General features: G+C 41.5%; 3 protein-coding genes across 5 annotated transcripts; all 3 read right to left on the bottom strand.

Annotated features, from left to right (window-relative positions):
• Nucleotides 1-3,742: 3,742 nt before the first annotated feature.
• LOC108038265 (fat-body protein 1) lies at nucleotides 3,743-5,784 on the bottom strand. The gene is made up of 2 exons (XM_017115017.1): nucleotides 5,638-5,784; nucleotides 3,743-5,452 (listed from the first exon to the last, which is right to left on the bottom strand). The coding sequence occupies exons 1-2, from the start codon at nucleotides 5,770-5,772 to the stop codon at nucleotides 3,743-3,745; spliced, it is 1,845 nt and encodes a 614-aa protein (XP_016970506.1). The 5' UTR covers nucleotides 5,773-5,784.
• Nucleotides 5,785-6,299: 515 nt separating this feature from the next.
• On the bottom strand, nucleotides 6,300-14,087 carry LOC108038267 (fibroblast growth factor receptor homolog 2). 3 transcript variants are annotated; one of them, XR_006417739.1, is made up of 4 exons: nucleotides 13,176-13,703; nucleotides 7,674-10,392; nucleotides 6,580-7,330; nucleotides 6,300-6,518 (listed from the first exon to the last, which is right to left on the bottom strand). XR_006417739.1 is itself a non-coding variant. In XM_044461543.1 (3 exons), the coding sequence occupies exons 2-3, from the start codon at nucleotides 10,236-10,238 to the stop codon at nucleotides 6,749-6,751; spliced, it is 3,147 nt and encodes a 1,048-aa protein (XP_044317478.1). In that variant the 5' UTR covers nucleotides 10,239-10,392; nucleotides 13,942-14,087; the 3' UTR covers nucleotides 6,300-6,748. The 3 variants fall into 3 exon arrangements, 2 of the variants coding, with proteins under 2 accessions (XP_044317478.1, XP_044317477.1); XM_044461543.1 differs by lacking the exon at nucleotides 13,176-13,703 and adding an exon at nucleotides 13,942-14,087 and having other exon boundaries at nucleotides 6,300-7,330; XM_044461542.1 differs by having other exon boundaries at nucleotides 6,300-7,330.
• Nucleotides 14,088-14,231: 144 nt separating this feature from the next.
• On the bottom strand, nucleotides 14,232-19,034 carry LOC108041138 (peroxisome biogenesis protein 1). The gene is made up of 9 exons (XM_017118958.2): nucleotides 18,840-19,034; nucleotides 18,639-18,765; nucleotides 18,415-18,518; nucleotides 17,655-17,769; nucleotides 16,011-17,597; nucleotides 15,593-15,789; nucleotides 14,904-15,527; nucleotides 14,515-14,618; nucleotides 14,232-14,453 (listed from the first exon to the last, which is right to left on the bottom strand). Exons 1-9 carry the CDS (start codon nucleotides 18,930-18,932, stop codon nucleotides 14,384-14,386), a joined length of 3,021 nt encoding a protein of 1,006 aa, XP_016974447.1. The 5' UTR covers nucleotides 18,933-19,034; the 3' UTR covers nucleotides 14,232-14,383.
• Between the last annotated feature and the right edge of the window lie 198 nt (nucleotides 19,035-19,232).

Genomic DNA, 19,232 nt, shown 5'->3' with positions numbered 1-19,232 from the left:
CGCGCTTAAATAATCTATGGAAATTATGGTCGGTGTGTGTTCGCTCATATATATATTTTAATAATGATGCCATTTGTTTGGCCATAGAATTTTTGTTGTGGCTGTTTGTGTTGGCAATAAAATTTGGCTTTGCCACATAATTCAAATTGTTAATCGCGTTTAATGGCGGGCATTTATCAATATTTTCTTCATGTTGCTGAATGCAAATTTTTGTCCTCCAGCGGGGCTGATGAATGGAAAGGCAATACGGGGGAAGGAAGAGAGCTGAAGGCCTCCTAAAGCCACCCCCAAAATGGGGACTATCACTCCAATTCAAATGGCTCCTTCATTTGGGGTTTCATGGCTGTGTCGACAAAGCCAAAACAAAAATGGCGGCTAATATTGCTACAAATATATGTGTGGATATAAGTGGGTTAAGGAGGAGTAAGTTGAGGATTCCATGGATAAGAATTTATGATCCTTGAAATCTTGATTCTATATAAATATTTTCTTTAAGTAGACCAGTCTGCTGGATAAATATTTTCATACTTTATTTCATTTAAAAATCGTTTCTTTTAAATTAAAAATAATACCGAAACTATATATGAATTATATTTTTACAATAATTACCGCCACTAAAAATAAAAACCAAACTTAAAGAGTTATGAGTTTTATTTTTGGCCAATTTTTTTAAAATCTTCTTTTTTTATTTTAATAATTCTCTTAGAAGAATATTGGTCTTATATGTATTAAATGTCAGTGATGTTATTGTTATATCTTTCAATATTTTCATAAAATTTCTTGTAAACTCATAAACGTTTAGATAGTTTGCGACATGGAATTGTTTATTGCTTTAGATTACTATAACACCACAGCTTGTTTTTAATGACAGTTTCTATTGAAAGTAAAATATTGAATAAATTAATTTCTAGTTTAAAAAAGTTTGAATTAAAAAAAATGGTATTTCGGACAGTTAATTTAAGGTTGGCACATAATGTTATTGCAATTTCCATATTACTAAATTACTTTCAAATAAAAAATGGTATTATGAACAGTTTTCTCAAAGTCAATACATCTCATCGCCATATTCTCGGTAATGTTACATCCCCACTTTGAATGGGGCGGAAATAAAAGCGCAACGGTCATAGCTGCAGCTGATTTGGGGGATGTCCCGTTCTTTCTCTCCATACAAACCGCCCTTAGTTGTGAAGTTGGTCCTGCCCCTGACAAAACCCCCGACCCATCGTGCTTTTAATGCGCACCATTGTGTCAAGATAAAGAAACGGAAATTAGCACGATAGCAGGAAGTTGCCATCGCCGTTGACGTTGTTCTTATGCTCCTTCTCGTTCGCTCCACAAAAAGCCAAGGAAAGAAGGCCAAGACGACAGCGATAATAAAAAAAGGGGCAGCGGAGACAACAACAGAATGGGGGCGTGAGCAGCCACTGGGAATCGGAATTGGAGTCAAAGTCGGACAGCCACAAATAATAATGAAAACGGAAATGAAATACAATACCCGAGCAATGCCGCAAGAGAGAAATGGTCAACATGGAGATGCCAACGATGGTTTCACGGGAAGGACTTTCACTTATCAACCTACAAGATTTTATGGCATGGAAACCTTTAAAAAAAACACAGGATGACTTTTGAAAAATAAAAAAAAAAGAACATCTCGGAACGATATTTAAAAATTATTTTCCATAATTTATCACTAGATAAATCGGAGACTTATAAATTCAAAAAATCAACATTACTTTTTAAAAGCTTTTAAATTTTAAGAAATTCTTAAATACGTTTCTAGTATTAATACTTGTAATGGTAATGGCTATAAAACAAAAGTAAATGAATAAAAAGTGAATATAATTAAAATTTCTTGAAGCTTAAACATTACAGAACTTTTAAGCACACAAAAATGATTAAAAGAATTAAAGGGTTTTTTCATGACTTTAAATACCCTTTTTTATGCCTTACTTTGTTGGGTCAGCGAAATTCCAAAAGTATTCGGCTAAGCCTCATCCCGAAACCCCAAACTCAATTCTGGCTCTAACAATTGCGAAATTAATAAGCCCTAAAGTGTGAAACAACTTTTCGTTTTTCTTTTTTAATTGTGAGGATTTTGGGGGAGTAAGAGTCTTCCACTTTTTTTTGATAAACCACACGCAAATTAGACGCAAACAAAATGAAAAGAAAGGCCAAGAAAGGCGAATGCTGATTGTCGTCTATTCAGTTCATTTTTTTCATTTATTAAATTTTTGGTGCTATGGATAAAAACGCAGTCTAGAACTCACACACAAAGTCAATTAGGCAAAACGCCGCCGCCAACAAAGTGAAAACAATTCGCATTTAAATTTGCGCATTCTTAGAAAATTTCGCTGCAAAATGGGGTTGAGTTGGGTGGTGTGATTTAGAGGGCGGGGGTGTGTGTAAGTTGCCGTAAAATACGTGCATATTATTGCGCTTATCTAGGAACAAACACGCCCAGGACTCCATTTCCCGGCCTGGACCCGCAGATGAGGCCTTCTCCTTGATGACGACTTCTGTCTCCCTTTTCTCTGCTTTTTGTTAGGGGAATTGAATGGGATTGTTGGTGGTCGTATTGTGTGCATTTGTTTTTATGCGAATGTGCCACTGACAAACCAGCCACATCCACATCCACATCCTCCACCACTTCAAACACTTCGCACCAGTCTAAGCAAGACATCCTTCCTTAAACGTTTCTTGCCTGCCAAATGTTTCCATCGCCTGCACCCGGAGAAATTATGGTACTAAACATATACATTCACTTTTTTAATTAGGTATAGCTTAATCTATTTGTAATCGAAGAGAAAGTTTTCTTCAGATTTTATATCTCTTGAATACATAAAATTGTGATGCCTCAAGTTTAAATTTAAGATGACAAGTCATTAATTAAGCTATTTTCTAACAAAGAATTTAAAAACTCATACAAAATGTACATAATTTTTATTCAATTTAATATAGATATTTATTCATGTGTATTTATGATTGTATGGAACATGGTTGTGCAGGGTTTGAGAGTGGTTTTATGTGTGCATTGTATTGGCCTGGCATAATAGACACATTTAATTTTACTATTATGCCTTTTTGTTGTCATCGCATTCGTATAATAAACCGCTTTCGTTCGTTTTCAAGTTTCTGTTTTGGTTCCTCAAAGTCCCCATTCTATTTTGTGTCCCATTTTGTCAGTCATTTATTTGATTTTCACAGAAAGGATACTAGAAAGCTTGTGTGTTTGTATTTTCTAAAGAAATTAGAAATGATCAAGTAGGAAGGTTAAATAGATATGTTACATTTAAATGGGGTATGCGTATTTCAACAGAATTTAATTCAATCTTAAAAGTATGTATTATTTGTGAATTATATTTGTTGGAGAGCTTTATTTCCTACGACAGGATCTCAAGTTATTTGGTTTTAATAGTTTAGAGCTTACATACAGTAAAACATGAAAGGAAGCAAATTTCGATTGGATCACATTTGTTAAAGTTATGGACTCTACAAGTTACATTTTGGGCCACATTGACCTGTAAAAAACTGGTGACTTTTCTGCAAATTAATTAAAATTTAAATTTTTGAGACATTTATTTTTAATTTACATCGTTTTATTCTGCTATTCAATTTTGAATTGTGTGCGTGCTTGGAAAACAATATTGATATGAAGCCAACTCCCACATATTCATTCTTATTCAGACATATGCGTTTCAATTAAGAAGTTTAGGCACTTAGCATATTTAATCGCATAATAGTTTCAGGCCTGGTGATGAAAGATTATCACATCCTTCAGAGTTTGGGTCAGGACAGGGACAGACACCCCACAAAACTCCTGCTCCAAGCCAGTCCAGGCAGTGAGTTCCACAAGTAATTGAAGTTTGAGGCCTGCTCTAGTCCCCCTTGGCAATAAAAGATGTGGGGGGAATCGGTTAGAATTGGTTCTCTCTGCTGATGGGTAATCGGCTTCATATAGTTCACTTAGCGTGGGTTTAGCGCCGCTTGCTGGGAATAGACGTTCGATATGATTTATGCCCTTTTTTAGAGAGCATTTAAAGCTATCCAGGTGTAAACGCAGACCCAATTGATTTGATGGAGCTATATACATGTTAGTCTGAGTAATCATGTCGGCGGTAGCGTTTATATCCAGGCCTATACTAAAAGGATAATGATTGAGACGATGCTGGCTGGCCACAAGATGTCGACGCAGGAATTGTAAATTATTTCGGTGCGATTGAAGCAGCTGCTGGTCAATCAGATTGATGAGATCCGTATTCACCGTTTCCTCATAAGTCTGTAGGCGACTTACTTTGATATCAATTATTTTTGTGGGCACAATTCCTCCTCCACTTTTAGATAAATTCCAATTTTCATAACTTTTTAACATTTCATTTAAGCGGAAGAGCAGCAGTCGATAGATGGGATCTCTAAGATTGGCCGTAGTCAAGCCAAGCATATGTGGTCTACTTATATCATTTCCATTTATAGCCAGACTTAGTTGGCGACAAATGTGAAGATAATTATTTGCTATCATCTGTCCAGCTATTGATAAGTTATCCAAGGAATTGTTATTATCAATCACCGCCTTGTTAATTTGATCTTTTAGGTCTTCAATGGTCAATTCTAAGATGCGCCTAACAGCTTCGATATTTAAGGAGGTACCTTTATAAGGAACTCCACCAGTTGTCATCAGGGGTGGATCAATCAGATCCATCGATCTTTTTCCCGTTGCCAGGTCATCCATAGTCAATGCAGCCACAAATTGCTTTAGGTTGTATAGATATATTTGAGAGTTCTGAACATGTGGTCCCATCGCCAACTGATTTGTATAGCTGACTTCATCAAAGTGACCTCTAAAGGCGACCATGCGATCGCCATCTATAATAATAGGATCATTTATCCGCTCTTTTCCTTCTTCAATGGATATAATCAGACGATTAATCAGGTTGTTCCAGTGCGAGTTAAGTTCCAAGTCTAGGCTTAGATGAGCCAACTCCCTTCCATTATCAATAACGAGAGGATCTGCAGACATGGGTTCCCCTTCCGTCCAGAATGGCCTAGGCATAAGGTACCCCAGAAAGATATCCCTCCATCTGCGTTTGGGTGTCACCATTCTGATGGGAGTCAATTGATGCCAGGCGATTTCCTGGGCCGCCAGAACCACTTCCTTCTCAAAATAAAGCTGTGGCAGCACCTCATACATGGCTGGCATCCGCAGATCCCTAGTGTCCTCCCTCTCGGCCACTGCTAACTGCAGGGCATTGACAAAGAGCATCGGATGAAAGTGGATCCTGGCAAAGCAGGCGTTTTGCTGGAAGGAAGTCCAATCCTTGGCCATGACTAAAAAACGGTAGACTCCTAACATGTTCACAGGCATTTCCTCATCCAGCTGATTTAAGATGACAAAAGGTCGCGGCACTCGATTCTGATGTACTCGCTCCAGAAAGTCTTTTATATATCTCCAAGAGCCCTGTAAAAGAAAATCAATATTTAAATGATTCTATAATTTCACAAAATTAGGATTTTTAAATACCCAACAGGCGTGTGCCACATTTTATATATAAACATCTATCATTCTTCCATTTTTTGGTGCAAGTAAGAACGCAATAAAATAAAAAATCACATACTTAAAACATTTTTTCTCTCCAAACTTACTTTTTTATATGCTTGTGGATCTTCGTTAAGTTGGTTTCCCATTCCAATGAGTTCCTCATGGAGCAAAGGTTTGTGGACTTGGAGCATTAGATCCAAGAGAAAACGTTGACGACCTTGCCACTCATTGAGTTCCATTAGCACACTGGATGACCCCAGGCTCCACGTCAGGGGAGAACGCTTCCACGGATTGGCGAAACTTATTATCCCACCTCCGAGGGCAAGAAAACAAAGGCAAGCATACGTTGATCTCAACATTTCTACGCAGACTGATCAATGACTTGGAGCCACTTCTGTATATATAGACGTTGTTTTGATATGCTATTCTGAGCAAAAGATTGTCTTGTTGCTTGCAAATAAGACAATTTGGTCTTGTTATCTCTGAGGTAGATTGTGAGCATGGTTGCAAAATTTTAAGAGTCGCTCATATATTAAATATATTTTAAATTGATTTATATGTAGTAAACCCCAGATTTTTAGAGATATTAGGGAAGAAACGTTGAAAAATGTCGCTCTCCTCGATTCATCCATGTGGTTAATAACTTATAGAACTGGGAATTTTCTAGAACTTAATTTCCTTACATATCAAAAAGCATTAAAATTTATGATAAGATTGCAGTAATAAATAAAAGTTGGAACAAAGGATGTTTAAAAACTCATCACAATATTATTAAAACAAGTTCGTTTTTATTGCCTCAACAAAAGAATTATGAAATATACAATACCCAAAAACCTCAAACAAAACATTGCCGACATACAAAGAATCAAATTACAATTAAAGATAATGGGAATGCTAAACTAATTAAGTCTTTGCTTATAAGCCAATAGCGCAATGCCTTGGCTGAAAACGTCCTGGTACTTTTTCCATTGGTGGTGAAGCATAACTGAAATGAACTCTTGTTTACTTAAAATATTTTAAAATATAAACAAAATATAATTACATACATTTTAGGACATTGGTAATCCTTATGATTTCAAATAACTCGATTATAAGTTCCTGCTTCAACTTTTCTTTGGCAATTTCTAAGATGAAAGGCAATGAAGTTGTGGTTAGCGATGCATCGATGGGATCTGATTGACTCGTCGGAATTACTTGATTTCCTAAGACTAGGGACTAATTAAACTTATAGGTGTACTGGTATCTAAGCGGAGAGGTCTCCCGGAATGTTTCGGCTTCGGAGCCATCGTCCTCATCCCCCGATGAGGGCGGCGTCTCCAGCATGGGCATGGAGAGGTCCAGGTAGGCGTCGTTCGGGTTGCTGCTCGCCTGCTGCAGGATCCCGTCGAAGCTCTCCACGAGCTCCGCGAATGTGGGCCTGGCACAGGACTCGAAGTGCCAGCACTGTCGCATTACCACGTAGATGTTCAGGGAGCACTTCGCCGGTTTCTCCATGCGCTGACCCGTTATCAAATAGCTGTAGAGCTCCTCGGCTGACAGGATTTGTGGGTATGGCTGATCCCCGTAGGTCATAATCTCCCAAAGCAGTACTCCGTAACTCCACACGTCGCTCTGGGAGTCGTACTTCTTCTCCTGCAGCGACTCGGGCGCCATCCACTTGATGGGCAGCCGTCCGTTGGTGTTCTTGCGGTAGTACTCCGTATCCTGGATATCCCTCGCCAGGCCGAAGTCGGCGATTTTCATCACGTAGCCATCGCTAACGAGGACATTGCGGGCGGCTAAATCGCGATGGATGCACTAAAAGTAAGAGATATACGAAATTAATAAAACTTATTACATTTAAATATTTCGGGTTAAATTAATAATTAGCTCGTTGAAGTTGAAACTACATTTTTAAGTTACTATCACCAATTATCATTTTATTTTCTAACCCTAGTTAGATTGTAATTATATTGTAGTGTCCAGCATTGACAAATAATCGTTGGAAATTCAAAGTTTATAAAGTTATTTTTAATAAAGTAACACAAGCAATTAGTCAGCCATCAACACATAAAAAAAGGATTTCAGAAGAAAACCTATTTCCATATTTGATGTCATCCCTCCAAGGGGCTAAGTTATACTCGAAGGCACATGGACTTACCCTTCGTGAGGCGAGGTATTCCATTCCGCGAGCGATTTGAAAGGCAAACTTGGTGAGCTCCTTTTCGCCCAGTTGCTGTGCTGGAATCAGCGGCTTGTCGTCCAGATAGCCATCGCTATCGCTGCGCCGCTGTGGAGCACCAGGTCGGTTCTGCTTGAGGAAATCCTTGAGGTTGCCGTGAGGAGCAAACTCCACGATTACCCAGAGTGGTCCTCCTTGGCTGCAGCAGCCCAGCAAGTTGATGATGTTTATATGCTTGCCAATCATCTTCATCACCTCCATCTCGCGCACCAAGCTGGCCATGTCCGTATCCGTGTGCTCCTCCTTGACCATCTTAACGGCCACAATGGTCTCGGCCAGCTGTGGACTCCGGGGCAGACCTTCCGCCTCCGCCATAACCACGCGTCCAAAGGCGCCCTCGCCCAGGATGGAGCCTAGGCTGAGATGCTGCCTGGGAATCTCCCAGTTGGAGTCCAGCGGGAACTCGTACTCGTTGAATCCTTGGGCGGGATCAGCACCGCCAGTTCCCGTTGTGGAAACGGTTGTTCTCTGCTTCTCGATCCTGATTACCGGCATCTGCAGATCCCCGGAGCTGCAGCCACTCCCCTCGTCTCCACCAGGCCGGTAGATTATGACCTTCTTGGTCCACTGGTGTACCGTTTCGATGCGGAGCTTCAGAAGCTTCTCCCGCCGCAATCGGCGCATCATGAACGTTATAAAGGCACTGCCAAACAGGAACAGGGCCACGACAGTAATGGCAGCCAATGTGAACCCGAGTGGATGGGCGTGGAGCAGGGCGTAGATCTCCAAGGGCGGCAGAGGGCTCACTACCCTTAGGTAGACACTGGAGTTGCTTCTGCCCAGGGCATTCGATGCCAAGCAGGTGTACCAGCCCTCCTGGTCGTAGGTCACATTGCGTAGAGCCAAAACCACGGAGTCGTTCGTCACCGTATAATTGAGACTTTGGACCTCCACAGATTTAACACCGTCCAGCGAGCCATTCCTGAGCACAACCCTTTTCCAGCTGACAGTGGGATGCAGATCGGAATAGACGGTGCACTTCATGTCCAAGCTGCCATTCACTTTCACGGTCTGGTTCTGCGGCACAACGATAATGGGTGCGGATCGTGTGCGGTCGTTGACCTGAACACTGAAGTCAAAGTGGATGCAGCCCCAGGCATTGCACACTTCGCAGGTATATTTTCCAGAATCCTCGCTGGTGGCTTCTACGAAGCGCAGTGTCCAGTTCTTCTGTATATAGACGCCGAGTTCTCGGTTCAGAGGTTTCTTGTCCTTCGTCCACGTGATGTTCGCCTTGCCGGAGACGGGACAGGCCAGGGTCACTGTATTTCCAGACAATGAGTGCTGGAGACGTTTTAAATCTTTTCTAAACACGGGTGGACCCTCGCCAACAGTTCCATCCGCTGCCGCATTATCGGCCTCCTCATCGGGATCGTCGTTGGTGGAGGGAGTGGGTGCTGGTGTGCCCGGCGTGGTGCTAGTGGTTCCTCGGGCCGTGGTGGTGTCAGGAGGGCTATACAGGTCCAGATGGGCTGCGGCCACAGTGCGTCCGACCTGGTTCTCGGCAATGCAGATGTACCAACCACCATCCTCCTTGAGGACATTTCCCAGACGAAGCACCTGCGGCTCGTCCACCCAGGTGGTCATGCGGCTAAAGTCCACCGGAAGCTGGGATTGCTCTCTTAACCGCTGCAAAACGTCATCAATGTTGTCAACGTTTTCCTTGTGCAACCAGGTGATCTTCGGCTCCAGGGCAGAGTCCTCCAGGAGACACTCAAAGCTCACATTGTCCTCTAGGGCAATGCTTGCATTTCGGGGATATCCCGGCTTTAGCATAGGCACTGTGTGACTCTGGCTAACCACCTTCAGCGCGGTGGGATTACTCCTCTGGCAGTCCTGATCCAAACAGAGTACACAATGGTAGCTTCCTGCATCGTCCGGCTGTAGTTGGCCCACTGTCAGTGACCACCGCTTGAGCTTGATCCGACCACGACCACCCTGGATTTGGGTGTCATTGTGCAGCCAGGATATATTCACTCCAGTCGCCTCCGGATCCGTGGGACTGCAGCTCAGCTGGAAGGAATCACCCGCCGTTCGTTGGACGGTCTTGGGCAGTGGTTGTAGCAACTTCAGGGACCGGCTTTCATTCAGGGGCTGAAAGAAGAGATCAGACTCGGGTGCAGCTTCCACCTTGGCAAAGCTGGCTATGTCATTGCCGACTGGTTCCTTATAGCCCACAATCAGAGAGATATTGTGCCATCTGTTTTGACTATCCAGGCAGGCATAGTTCCCAGAATCCCCAGACTGAGCTCGTTCCAGGCGCAAATAAAAACTCTTGAGTTTGAATTTATCCTGGTAGAACCATTTGGCCATTGGTCGGATGCACTGCAGCGTGATATCCATGTCGGAGAGGAGGTGCCGTTCGCGGGCACTGTTCTCCATAGTGACATCAATTTTACAGCGGTGATGGCCAAAATCGCATCCCAGTTCCGGAGCCGCCGAGACGAACGCAATGATCATCAGCGTGATCAGCACTTTTGCCATGGTTCAAGTGGATTCTCTTGAGTTCAACAGCCACCAAGAGATCGTATTTAGATGGGCACAAACATGTATGGATATACAGTTGCGGTCAGAATATTAGATCTGCCAGGGTTTCGTTTCCTTTGAATTCCTATCTTTTACTTTAAGTGTCCTCCAGCTATTGGAAAAAATAAGTACACAATCAATTTATTAGATTTAAGTCAAACTAAGTCAAAGTTTCCAGTTATAAATCCAATTGGAAAACTGATAGTAAATTTAGGGTATCCAAAATGGTGATTATTTTCGTTGAATTAGTTGAATCAGTTATTAAGTTGGTCCATTGGAGACAATAATATTTTTATCTTATGATTTGAAATCTTTTTCTCCTGTTTGAAACTTTGTATGATAAATGGGTTTAACATTGATAATTAAGAAAAATTAAATTCGTTTGTATTTAAAAGATTTCACCTATTGATTACAAGGTTGAGTTTGAGTTTAAATCTAGGGTACCAAAATTCTGATTATTTTCTGATGAATATATATATAATGGTCAGTTATCAAGTTAACTGTTATCAAATAATCTTTTTATCTTATGATTGGAAATCTTTGATAAATGGGTTCAACATTGATAATTAAAAACAAATAAATTCGTTTGTATTTAAAATATTTCACTTATTGATCACAAGGTTAAGTTTGTGCTATTGTTTTAACCGCAGCTGTAATTGGATCAATAAATATTGCCAAATCTCCGGTTCTCCCTTCTCTTTCTCTTTTGATTACCCCCTCAATTACCTCTCTGTGTCATTTTATTTATTTATTATTATTGTTTAATATTTTATTGCCAACACGGCACACAGCCAAGTCAAGTCTGTCCGCACCAATATGCAAAAATCCAAAGGAGAAGCGACAGAAAAAACGAAGACTGTGTGCCTTGCCTCCGAAATGAGCTCGAAGACGTGGTCGAAGCCACTGGATTGCCGGACACACTCGTCGCCACCCACTCCCAATCCCAATCCCATAGGGGATCTCCATTATAACTTGTCTATATTCGACATTCGCTGCTGTTGGTGCGGCATGCGCTTCTCGATTTCCATTCAACAAAAAGCCTAACAGTTAAAAATACACTTAGCAATTTTTCGAAATCAGACGGTACAGTGGTTAAACACATTTCAGTTATATTTAACTATTTACGTTGCACTCAGAATGCAAGCAGTAAAGGTGCTAAGAATTGGAACCGCAAATCTTGAAAAACCCAAATAATAAAGATAGCAATAAAGAAAATTCTCTACGAAAGATGGGATAGAAGATTTTCTTTTTTAACAGTTTTCAAAAGCTTTAAAACAAACTTACAACTGCTGGTTACAAAAATAATTTAATTCATACCAACTAACATGTACAATTAAATAAATAATTAGCATTTAATAAATTATTTACAACATTAAACAAAGTGGAAGACTAATGAAGTGTATTAAACGGTAGGTATTTTGGTTACTAAACGTTTCCAAATGTTTACCAAATAAACATAAGCAAGATTAATTATTAACGATGATATGCAAGTCTAGCGTGAATCCCCAGATTTATTGACATTGTGAATGCAGGTTTGGAACAGCTACATCAAATTTTTTAGCACAATTTAGAAGCCGAGCCATATACAGAATTTTGAGAACACAATATTGAAGAATATACCCAATTTAATTTAATTTTAGACAAACAAGTTTGGTCTCTATATATCGTTAAATATTTTTTATCACTTTACAACCAAAATGATTTAAAACCACGGTGCCGTTTAATGAAATTTATTTTATTGTTTTTAAGGCTTGCGACAACCGTTGTGATTGTCATTGTTGTTGTTAATATTGTGCTAGTGCCACCAGTAATTGTTGTTTTTGTTATAGCCGATATTGCCGCTAGCCGTTTGACTTGGGGCCCGATTTATGTATGCACACGCGTCGCAGGTTTTAATTTATTCAATTCCTTTTTTCTCAATTGTTGCCAAATACGAGTCGATCGCTGTATTTGAAGTATGTATTACTGCTTCTCTTATTTAATTTTTTTTCTCATTTTATCACTCATTCAATATTATTTGATTTAAAGCCAGCACACATGGCCAAAATCGTTTAGCTCACACCTTTTTATCTAGTGAATTATTATGTTTTGCATACACGATTTGACATTTCAACTTGGTCTTTCAGCTATTTTGGGAGCGAATTCGTCAAATGGAATTTTGCATTTTTGTATTAAAATAATTTAATATTTGCAAACACTTTTATAGCTGGCGAGGGTTTGGCTTGACTTAAAAGATTGCAAGTTATGTGACATAGAATTTAAATTCACTTTTAATTTATGGTTTTTCATTTCTTCTAAGGGGGTTTTTGTGTCTTAAATTATTGTAGCTTTGTTTTAACTTTCTTACTGTTTAAATGTATCACTTTATACTTTGCATTTTTATCATTTTTCAAATCTTTTTTCATAACTCAATTATTATTTTCTATTTATCTTATTTCTTTCTTAAAATTTTTTTTGTTATCATTGTTTGTTTCTTCTTTTTAAGTTGATTTTGAACTTTTGGCTACACTTGACATGATTTGTATTTATTTTACTGCTGGAACATTTCTCTTAAGAATTTTTTTGCTGCTTGTCAGTCCCAGTGGGAATATAATTCTTTTCTGCCATGCCACAACCCCAAATCGTTGACCAAAATATCACGTTCTTTGTCTTTTATTTGCGAGGAGCCGGGGGAGTCAAACGAGACCACAAAAACATTGTCACCATGTTTATTCGCCTGTCAATCGCGGATGGGGCTTGGATAAAAATCTTAAGTCTTGGATCGCGGGAAGAGGGCAAGGCGCCTTGCATTTCCGCTTCGTTGCCAACTTTTATTTCCCTTTACCAGGCAAAAAACAGAGAGAAAGATAAGGGGTAGGGGGTGGAGGGTAGAGGATCCACTTCCGTTGCACTAACCGTAATCCGTCAAGTTTGTGGGAGGAATCGAGCGAAGACAACCGATTGGCTTGAATGTGCGCAAACAACTGAAAGTAACGATCGAACGGAAGAAACTTTTACGAGGTATAATCCGAACGTGCCGAACCGATCGAACCGATCCGAACCGAACGGGTCTCTGCGGTTCTCGGTAATGGTGTTTGCTAGGATCCTGTGACCATAGCTACCTGATCGAGGTGGTCTCCTCTCCCTCCCGCATGTTGCAATTGTTTTCGCTGGCTGGTAGTTTTCCTCAGCGGTTTCCTTTCTTTTTATTGCTGCTGCTAGGTTCTTGTTGGTTTTATTCTAAGCATGTTTGCGGTGGCTTCGACTCGTTGAAATTCTTTATTATCTGGCCTTCGGATTCCCTCCCTATTTGTTTGCTTGGCGGCTTAATTTATGCAAAAGAAAATGTGTCCATTGTCTTAGTGGTGTGCAGCAGTACGTGCGCATGCGCGATAATCGCATATCAATAAGGAAATATCCGTTACGTGACTGATATCCAAAAATCCCAGTGCCTGGAAGTGGCAGCAGCTAGCTCCCGCATAGATCCAAATCCTGATCCAGATGCCAGGCACGTAAACAACCCAAAAATAGTTACATGCATTTTCGTTGCACTTGTTGGGCCGATGGGAACACAAAATAAAAACAGTAGGAGGAACTGGAGGATGGTCTAACTGTCCAACCTGGCTACCAAGAACTTGGCATAACTTAAGACCATTTCCGGTGAATATAATAACCAACTCACCTGACGTCTTAATTCAGACAGCGCCTCCTTAACCGCCACCATGTTCCCCGAGGTCGGAATGCTCTGGATTTCGGATTTCCGGAATCGAAATTTTTAAAACATAGTTCATAATAATCACGTGTTTTAGTAGTCATCCTTTTAGTAGTCATCTCAAAGGGCGGGTTCGAAGGGAATCATTGTGGTTAAAAGATGAACACAAGTTAAGTGAACATTAAATAAATGACTCGATCGCTTCTGGTTAATTAAAAATAGCAAATAAATTAATCCAGACCTGTCTTTATATCACAATATTTAAACAAAATCTATTTTAATGTTTCAACAAGAAGATTTAAGAAATATACAAAACCCAAGGACTGTGCCTCAAAAAAACATTTTCCGATTTAAAGAGATAAGAAATACAGTTTATGATAGTGATAATTCTAAGCTAATAAAGTCTTTTTCTTTAAGCCAAGGTCGCGCGCTTTGCTACAAACTCCCTGGAGCTCTTCTCCTTGTTGGTAAAGCGAACATATCTACCACAAGAAATTGAAAATAAGTAAAATAAAGGAAACAAAGTAAGACAAGTATACATACGTTTTGTGATATTTAGCCACATCGGAGGCGCTGAGGGAGGGTCGTGTGGTTTGGAAGGATTCGATAAGGTGTTTCTGCTTCAGTGATATTTTCTTTGGCAGTTTCTGGGAAGGCAATAAAAAACAATAGAGCTTAGCGATGTATCGATATAATTTGAAAGAGTCTTTAGAAGTTATAGCTTGCATGGTACTAAGAAGTAATATTATTCAGGAAATATCAATTATCGGAAATGTGAAGAGCTAGTTTCCCCCTGAAATGCAAGTCCGTATGCAGGGCACGTAAATACATTTCGGCAGCACTTGTTACCGCGAGGAAAACAAATCCGAAACACAAGATTAAAGCGAGGGACCTATCAAGAACATTCTATTTCCGGTGCATTCCCAACTCACCTCGTGTCCGAATTGAGCTAGCGCCTCCTTAACCGCTGCCATGTTCGCCGATGTCAAAATGCTCTGTATATCGGCGCCGGTGTAATTTGAAGTTCTTCCTGCAAACCACTCAAAGTCCACGCACTCATCAAGGCTGAGGGTCGAGCTGAGAGCCTCGAAGATGCGTACACGGGCCTGGGCATCCGGTAGAGGACACTCAACCAGGCGATCAATGCGACCGGATCGAAGGAGTGCAGGATCTAGGAGCTCTGGCCTGGAGGTCGCTGCTATTACGGTAACTCCTTGCAGACCCTCAACGCCATCCAGTTCAGTAAGCAGTTGGTTTACCACCCGATCTGTGACCCCCGTGGAATCGTGACCACGCTTTGGCGCCAAACTGTCGAACTCATCAAAGAAGAGCACACACGGCCTAGCGCTGCGTGCTCGATTGAACAGGTTACGAACATTCTCCTCGCTCTGTCCAATGTATTTGGCCAGCAGCTCGGGGCCTTTGACCGAAATTATGCGCAGGTTCCATGATGTTGCCATTTGGGAAACCAGATAGGTCTTACCGGTTCCTGGTGGTCCGTACAAAAGAACGCCGGCCTGATTGCGCAGTGGTGAGGCATTGAAAATGCTCGGATACTGCAAACGAATATAAGAATTTTAATTATCTTAGAACATAACGTTATTTTTGCTTAAAATCTTACCCGTGATGGCCACATAAGAACCTCTTCTAGCACGCCCACAACTGACTCCAGGCCAGGCACCTCCTCCACTCTCAACTCGTTGGCCTCTGCATCGCTGCCAGTCTTTTGATTACTTTGAATGCCCTGCAGGCAATAGGAGTTCGTGTGTTCCAAAGACTCAATAAGCTGATCGTTGGTCAAAAGTGGCTGGGCCTTGCCTAAAAGCAGAGGAATACAAAACTCAATTATTACAGTTCTTAGAACTCTGGCTAATCAAATGTTTCTCAGAAAATCAACAATATAAATAGAAAGCCGATAATTTAAAATTTAGCAATAAGTATGCACGGTTGTACTTCCAAATACATTTTAGCATGCAAATGTCTTATTTTTAAGGACAGAGTTCTATGCTTGCTTTAAAAAAAATTGTATAAATACTTACTTAAGCGATAGGCGTAGAAAATTGCACGCTCCACGAACTGGACAAGATCACACTTCCGATAGCCCTCCGTGAGGTTGGAGAACTTTACAAGATCCAGCTCCTTGGAAGCATTGATGTGACTGCACAGCTCTCGCAGAATTATTTCACGATCCGCCCGTTCCAAACTGGGCAGACGAGCAACCGTTTGGAAGATGTGCCTGCCCCTGGGTGAACTTAACCGCTTGTTCAGTGTCTGCAGCTCGTTTACGGTGGCGATTACCGCGATAGCATTATTGCTTGTGTACTGGACGATCAACTGGTGCACAGTGTCCGCCATGCGGTTATAGTACTCCCCATCCTGACTAGATTGCTCCCCTGCGGAATGAGCCAGGACATCCAAGTTCTCAAGCACCACAATGGCAGGGGCATGCTGAAGACAGCTGGTGAAGATGTTGCGAAGATCCTTTTGTATAGACTCTGTCTTGCGGCCTTTGCTTCGTGATCCATAGAAGAACTCGAAGTGACAATAGTCCGGTTTTCGCGATAACTTGTCTAAGATGCGCTCCACAAGCACGGTTTTGCCTGTTCCCGCAGCACCAGTAAGCAACACATTGCACTGCCGCATCACGGAGTTTTCAGCATTCAGACACAAATTCATGCGGAGTTCCTGGACCACCTGATCCACAATCTTATCGTACTCTGGGAGCCGTATAAGATCCTGGACACTCAGCGGCGACGTTGGCGGAGTCTGCTCCTTGATGATCTCGTTCACCGGACGCACCAGATCGGCCGCATAGATCTTCGACTCTTTCAGGAACTGAGCGTCCACGACGCAGTAACGAAAGTGTTCTGGCAGGATGCCTACAGTAACCAGGACATCGTCCTCAAGTCGCACCACTTCCTCCTGGTTAAAGAGCATCGACCTCTGCTGAGTTCTCTCTATTACAAACCGCTTAAATGCATTCTCAATGATCTTGTAGTGCGTCTTCTTGTTGGAAAACAGCTCTATTTTCTCAACAAAGTTTACTACGGTTGTTTTGGGCCTTAGGACAACACGTTCCAGTTCTTTTATACCCAGCAACTTCATCAGATTAGCATTCAGCTCGATCGAGGGATGAATGGTGCCCGGAAGGTCGTCCTCAAGATCCTCATCCACCGTGCGCACCCGCACATAATAATCCTTGTCACTGGCAGTGTGCATACAGTAAAACAGATCCAGATCGAAGAACTCAGGTAGATGCTTCCGGCTTACATAGACATCCGACTCCTGAGCATGCTGCCGCCATAGCCCTCGAATCACACGGAATTCGAAGCTTCGCGAGCTCTCCCTACGCAGGTCCTTCTTGAGGCGCTCCATGTGATCTTGGCGTTTGTTGCGCTGCAGCGTGTTCTTCACATTGGACACCGTGGAGGAATGGGCTAATAGCTTTGGCTTTTCAGCAAGATCATCCTTGACCTGGGCAGTGGTTTTACTCCTTGACAATTTTGAGTTCTCCTCGATGACACCATTGGAGGTTCCATTGGTATGTCCGTGGTAAAGGTTTGGCGCCACTACGAGTTCCGTATTGTGATCGATTCTGCCGTAGTTCATGTGCGGCTTAAGGCGATCTGAAAAAAAATATCGAAATAAATACAAAAGTTGTCTATTTAATGGCAAATATTTACCCACTGTCAACGCCACTTGCATGGACTTGTTAATCCAAACAATTAAGATCTGGGTGGAGTTCACAATGCGGGTTTGCTCCAGCACACTACCCGAGATCTTTTCGGTGCTTAGTTCCTGCAAAAGCAAAATAATTTTATGAAACGTCGCAGCGCAATGCCAAACTAACAATAAGTTTTCTGTTAAAAGCATTTCTTGGCATTCTAGTCAAAAGAAATCTGCAGAATACAATTATGTTGGCAGTTTTCTCTGAAAAAAACAAAGAATTTTAATATGGCAAATCTTTCTTCAGTTTATTACTAAGGCATCTAAAATAAACGTCTAAATATACTTTAATATCATGGCGCTATATTATCTTTTAACCAAATTTTTTTTTAATGATTATGATTGTAACTTTACATTTTTTAGGGACTTTATGAAAAGTAAATTATGAATAGTAACTTTACGGAACTCTTTGTAAAAGAAGTTTTTATTAGTTTTGGGATTGGTCTTCCCTTTAACCGTAGCTAATCTTCGATTAAATTAATGTAAATGATTAAATCTTGATAAGAAACGAAAACTAATAAAAACGGACATCTGATTAGAGCCCAATTAATCCAAACCAATCAGCGGGTCAATGGCAATGCCGGCCAAACAAGCAATGGCATTATAAATAACGACCAAGCGCCCGCCCGCGCCAAATGCTAGTGCGATATAAACGGACTTGTCTATTTTTAAGCTGACCGCTGATCACGCCGTCAAGCAGGCGAAACCGTCACTCACAATGATCTCCCAATCCTTGGACGAGACGGGGGTAACGTGGACGCTGCGCAGGTTGAGAACGTCAGCGATGAGCGCACACTTGACCAGATCATTCTCGTGCAGACCTACGGCAAGAATGGGTACATGGATGAGGTGGGAATACGAGATAAGGGGCAGATGGCCGGAGTCCAATATTACGGCACATTGGCAAGCGATGCACATCCGGTCGTTAAGTAATGGCTTACCGATCTCCTTGGCCGCCCTGGCATTGATCCCAATCTCAGTGTCCTTGATGCCGCCTCCTCCCTTTTCTGGCGCCCAGGAGGCGTAGTGCACCCGTCCATTGTACTGCAGACTCAGGCAGCCCGTATCCTAATCAGAACAGTCAATCGGAATAATCTTCGGCTTATCTAATCTGCATGGAATGTTGACTTTTGGACACTTACATAGGTCGAAACGACGCCGTAGTACTGGTCCGGCAGCAGCACAAAGTTGCTCCTTATGGGCCGATAAACTACCTTAAAAGTGCGTTTGAACATTCTCGTAGTGGGCGTATGCGAACTTAATGCGTTCCTTCCCGGTTTAAATCATTTTCGCACTGAAACTTACGCTCTCTGCGGAATTTACTTCTGCTCTGTTAGAGATGGAAGTTTCAGCGTCAGCTGAGCCGATACTTGCAACAGGTTAGTCAGCTGCTTAGAGGTGGCCGCTAGACAGCTGTTCTCACTGGACGCTGTAGTGGCTGCAACGCCTTATAACGCAATAGTTGGAACAAGTGAGTTTTTAAATAATTTTTGATCTAAAATCGTCCAACGCTTACCTTCGCTTGGTTTATTTTT

This window comes from Drosophila rhopaloa, unplaced genomic scaffold, assembly GCF_018152115.1.
Source record: "Drosophila rhopaloa isolate 14029-0021.01 unplaced genomic scaffold, ASM1815211v1 contig_47, whole genome shotgun sequence".
Lineage (NCBI taxonomy): Eukaryota > Metazoa > Arthropoda > Insecta > Diptera > Drosophilidae > Drosophila > Drosophila rhopaloa.
Note: the sequence above shows the minus strand (reverse complement) of the source record. Positions and strands in the feature narration are given on the sequence as shown.

What these genes read in the sequence shown, in the direction of transcription:
- LOC108038265 (XM_017115017.1), bottom strand. Translation starts at nt 5,772, where the DNA reads ATGGAACTCAATGAGTGGCAAGGTCGTCAACGTTTTCTCTTGGATCTA. An exon ending in ATCCACAAGCATATAAAAAA is followed by an intron (nt 5,453 to 5,637) that starts GTAAGTTTGGAG and finishes TTTCTTTTACAG; the next exon opens with GGCTCTTGGAGATATATAAA.
- LOC108041138 (XM_017118958.2), bottom strand. Translation starts at nt 18,932, where the DNA reads ATGTTCAAACGCACTTTTAAGGTAGTTTATCGGCCCATAAGGAGCAAC. An exon ending in GCAAGTGGCGTTGACAGTGG is followed by an intron (nt 17,598 to 17,654) that starts GTAAATATTTGC and finishes ATTTTTTTTCAG; the next exon opens with ATCGCCTTAAGCCGCACATG. An exon ending in GTGGCTAAATATCACAAAAC is followed by an intron (nt 14,454 to 14,514) that starts GTATGTATACTT and finishes TTCTTGTGGTAG; the next exon opens with ATATGTTCGCTTTACCAACA.
- LOC108038267 (XM_044461543.1), bottom strand. Translation starts at nt 10,238, where the DNA reads ATGGCAAAAGTGCTGATCACGCTGATGATCATTGCGTTCGTCTCGGCG. An exon ending in AATACCTCGCCTCACGAAGG is followed by an intron (nt 7,331 to 7,673) that starts GTAAGTCCATGT and finishes TCTTACTTTTAG; the next exon opens with TGCATCCATCGCGATTTAGC.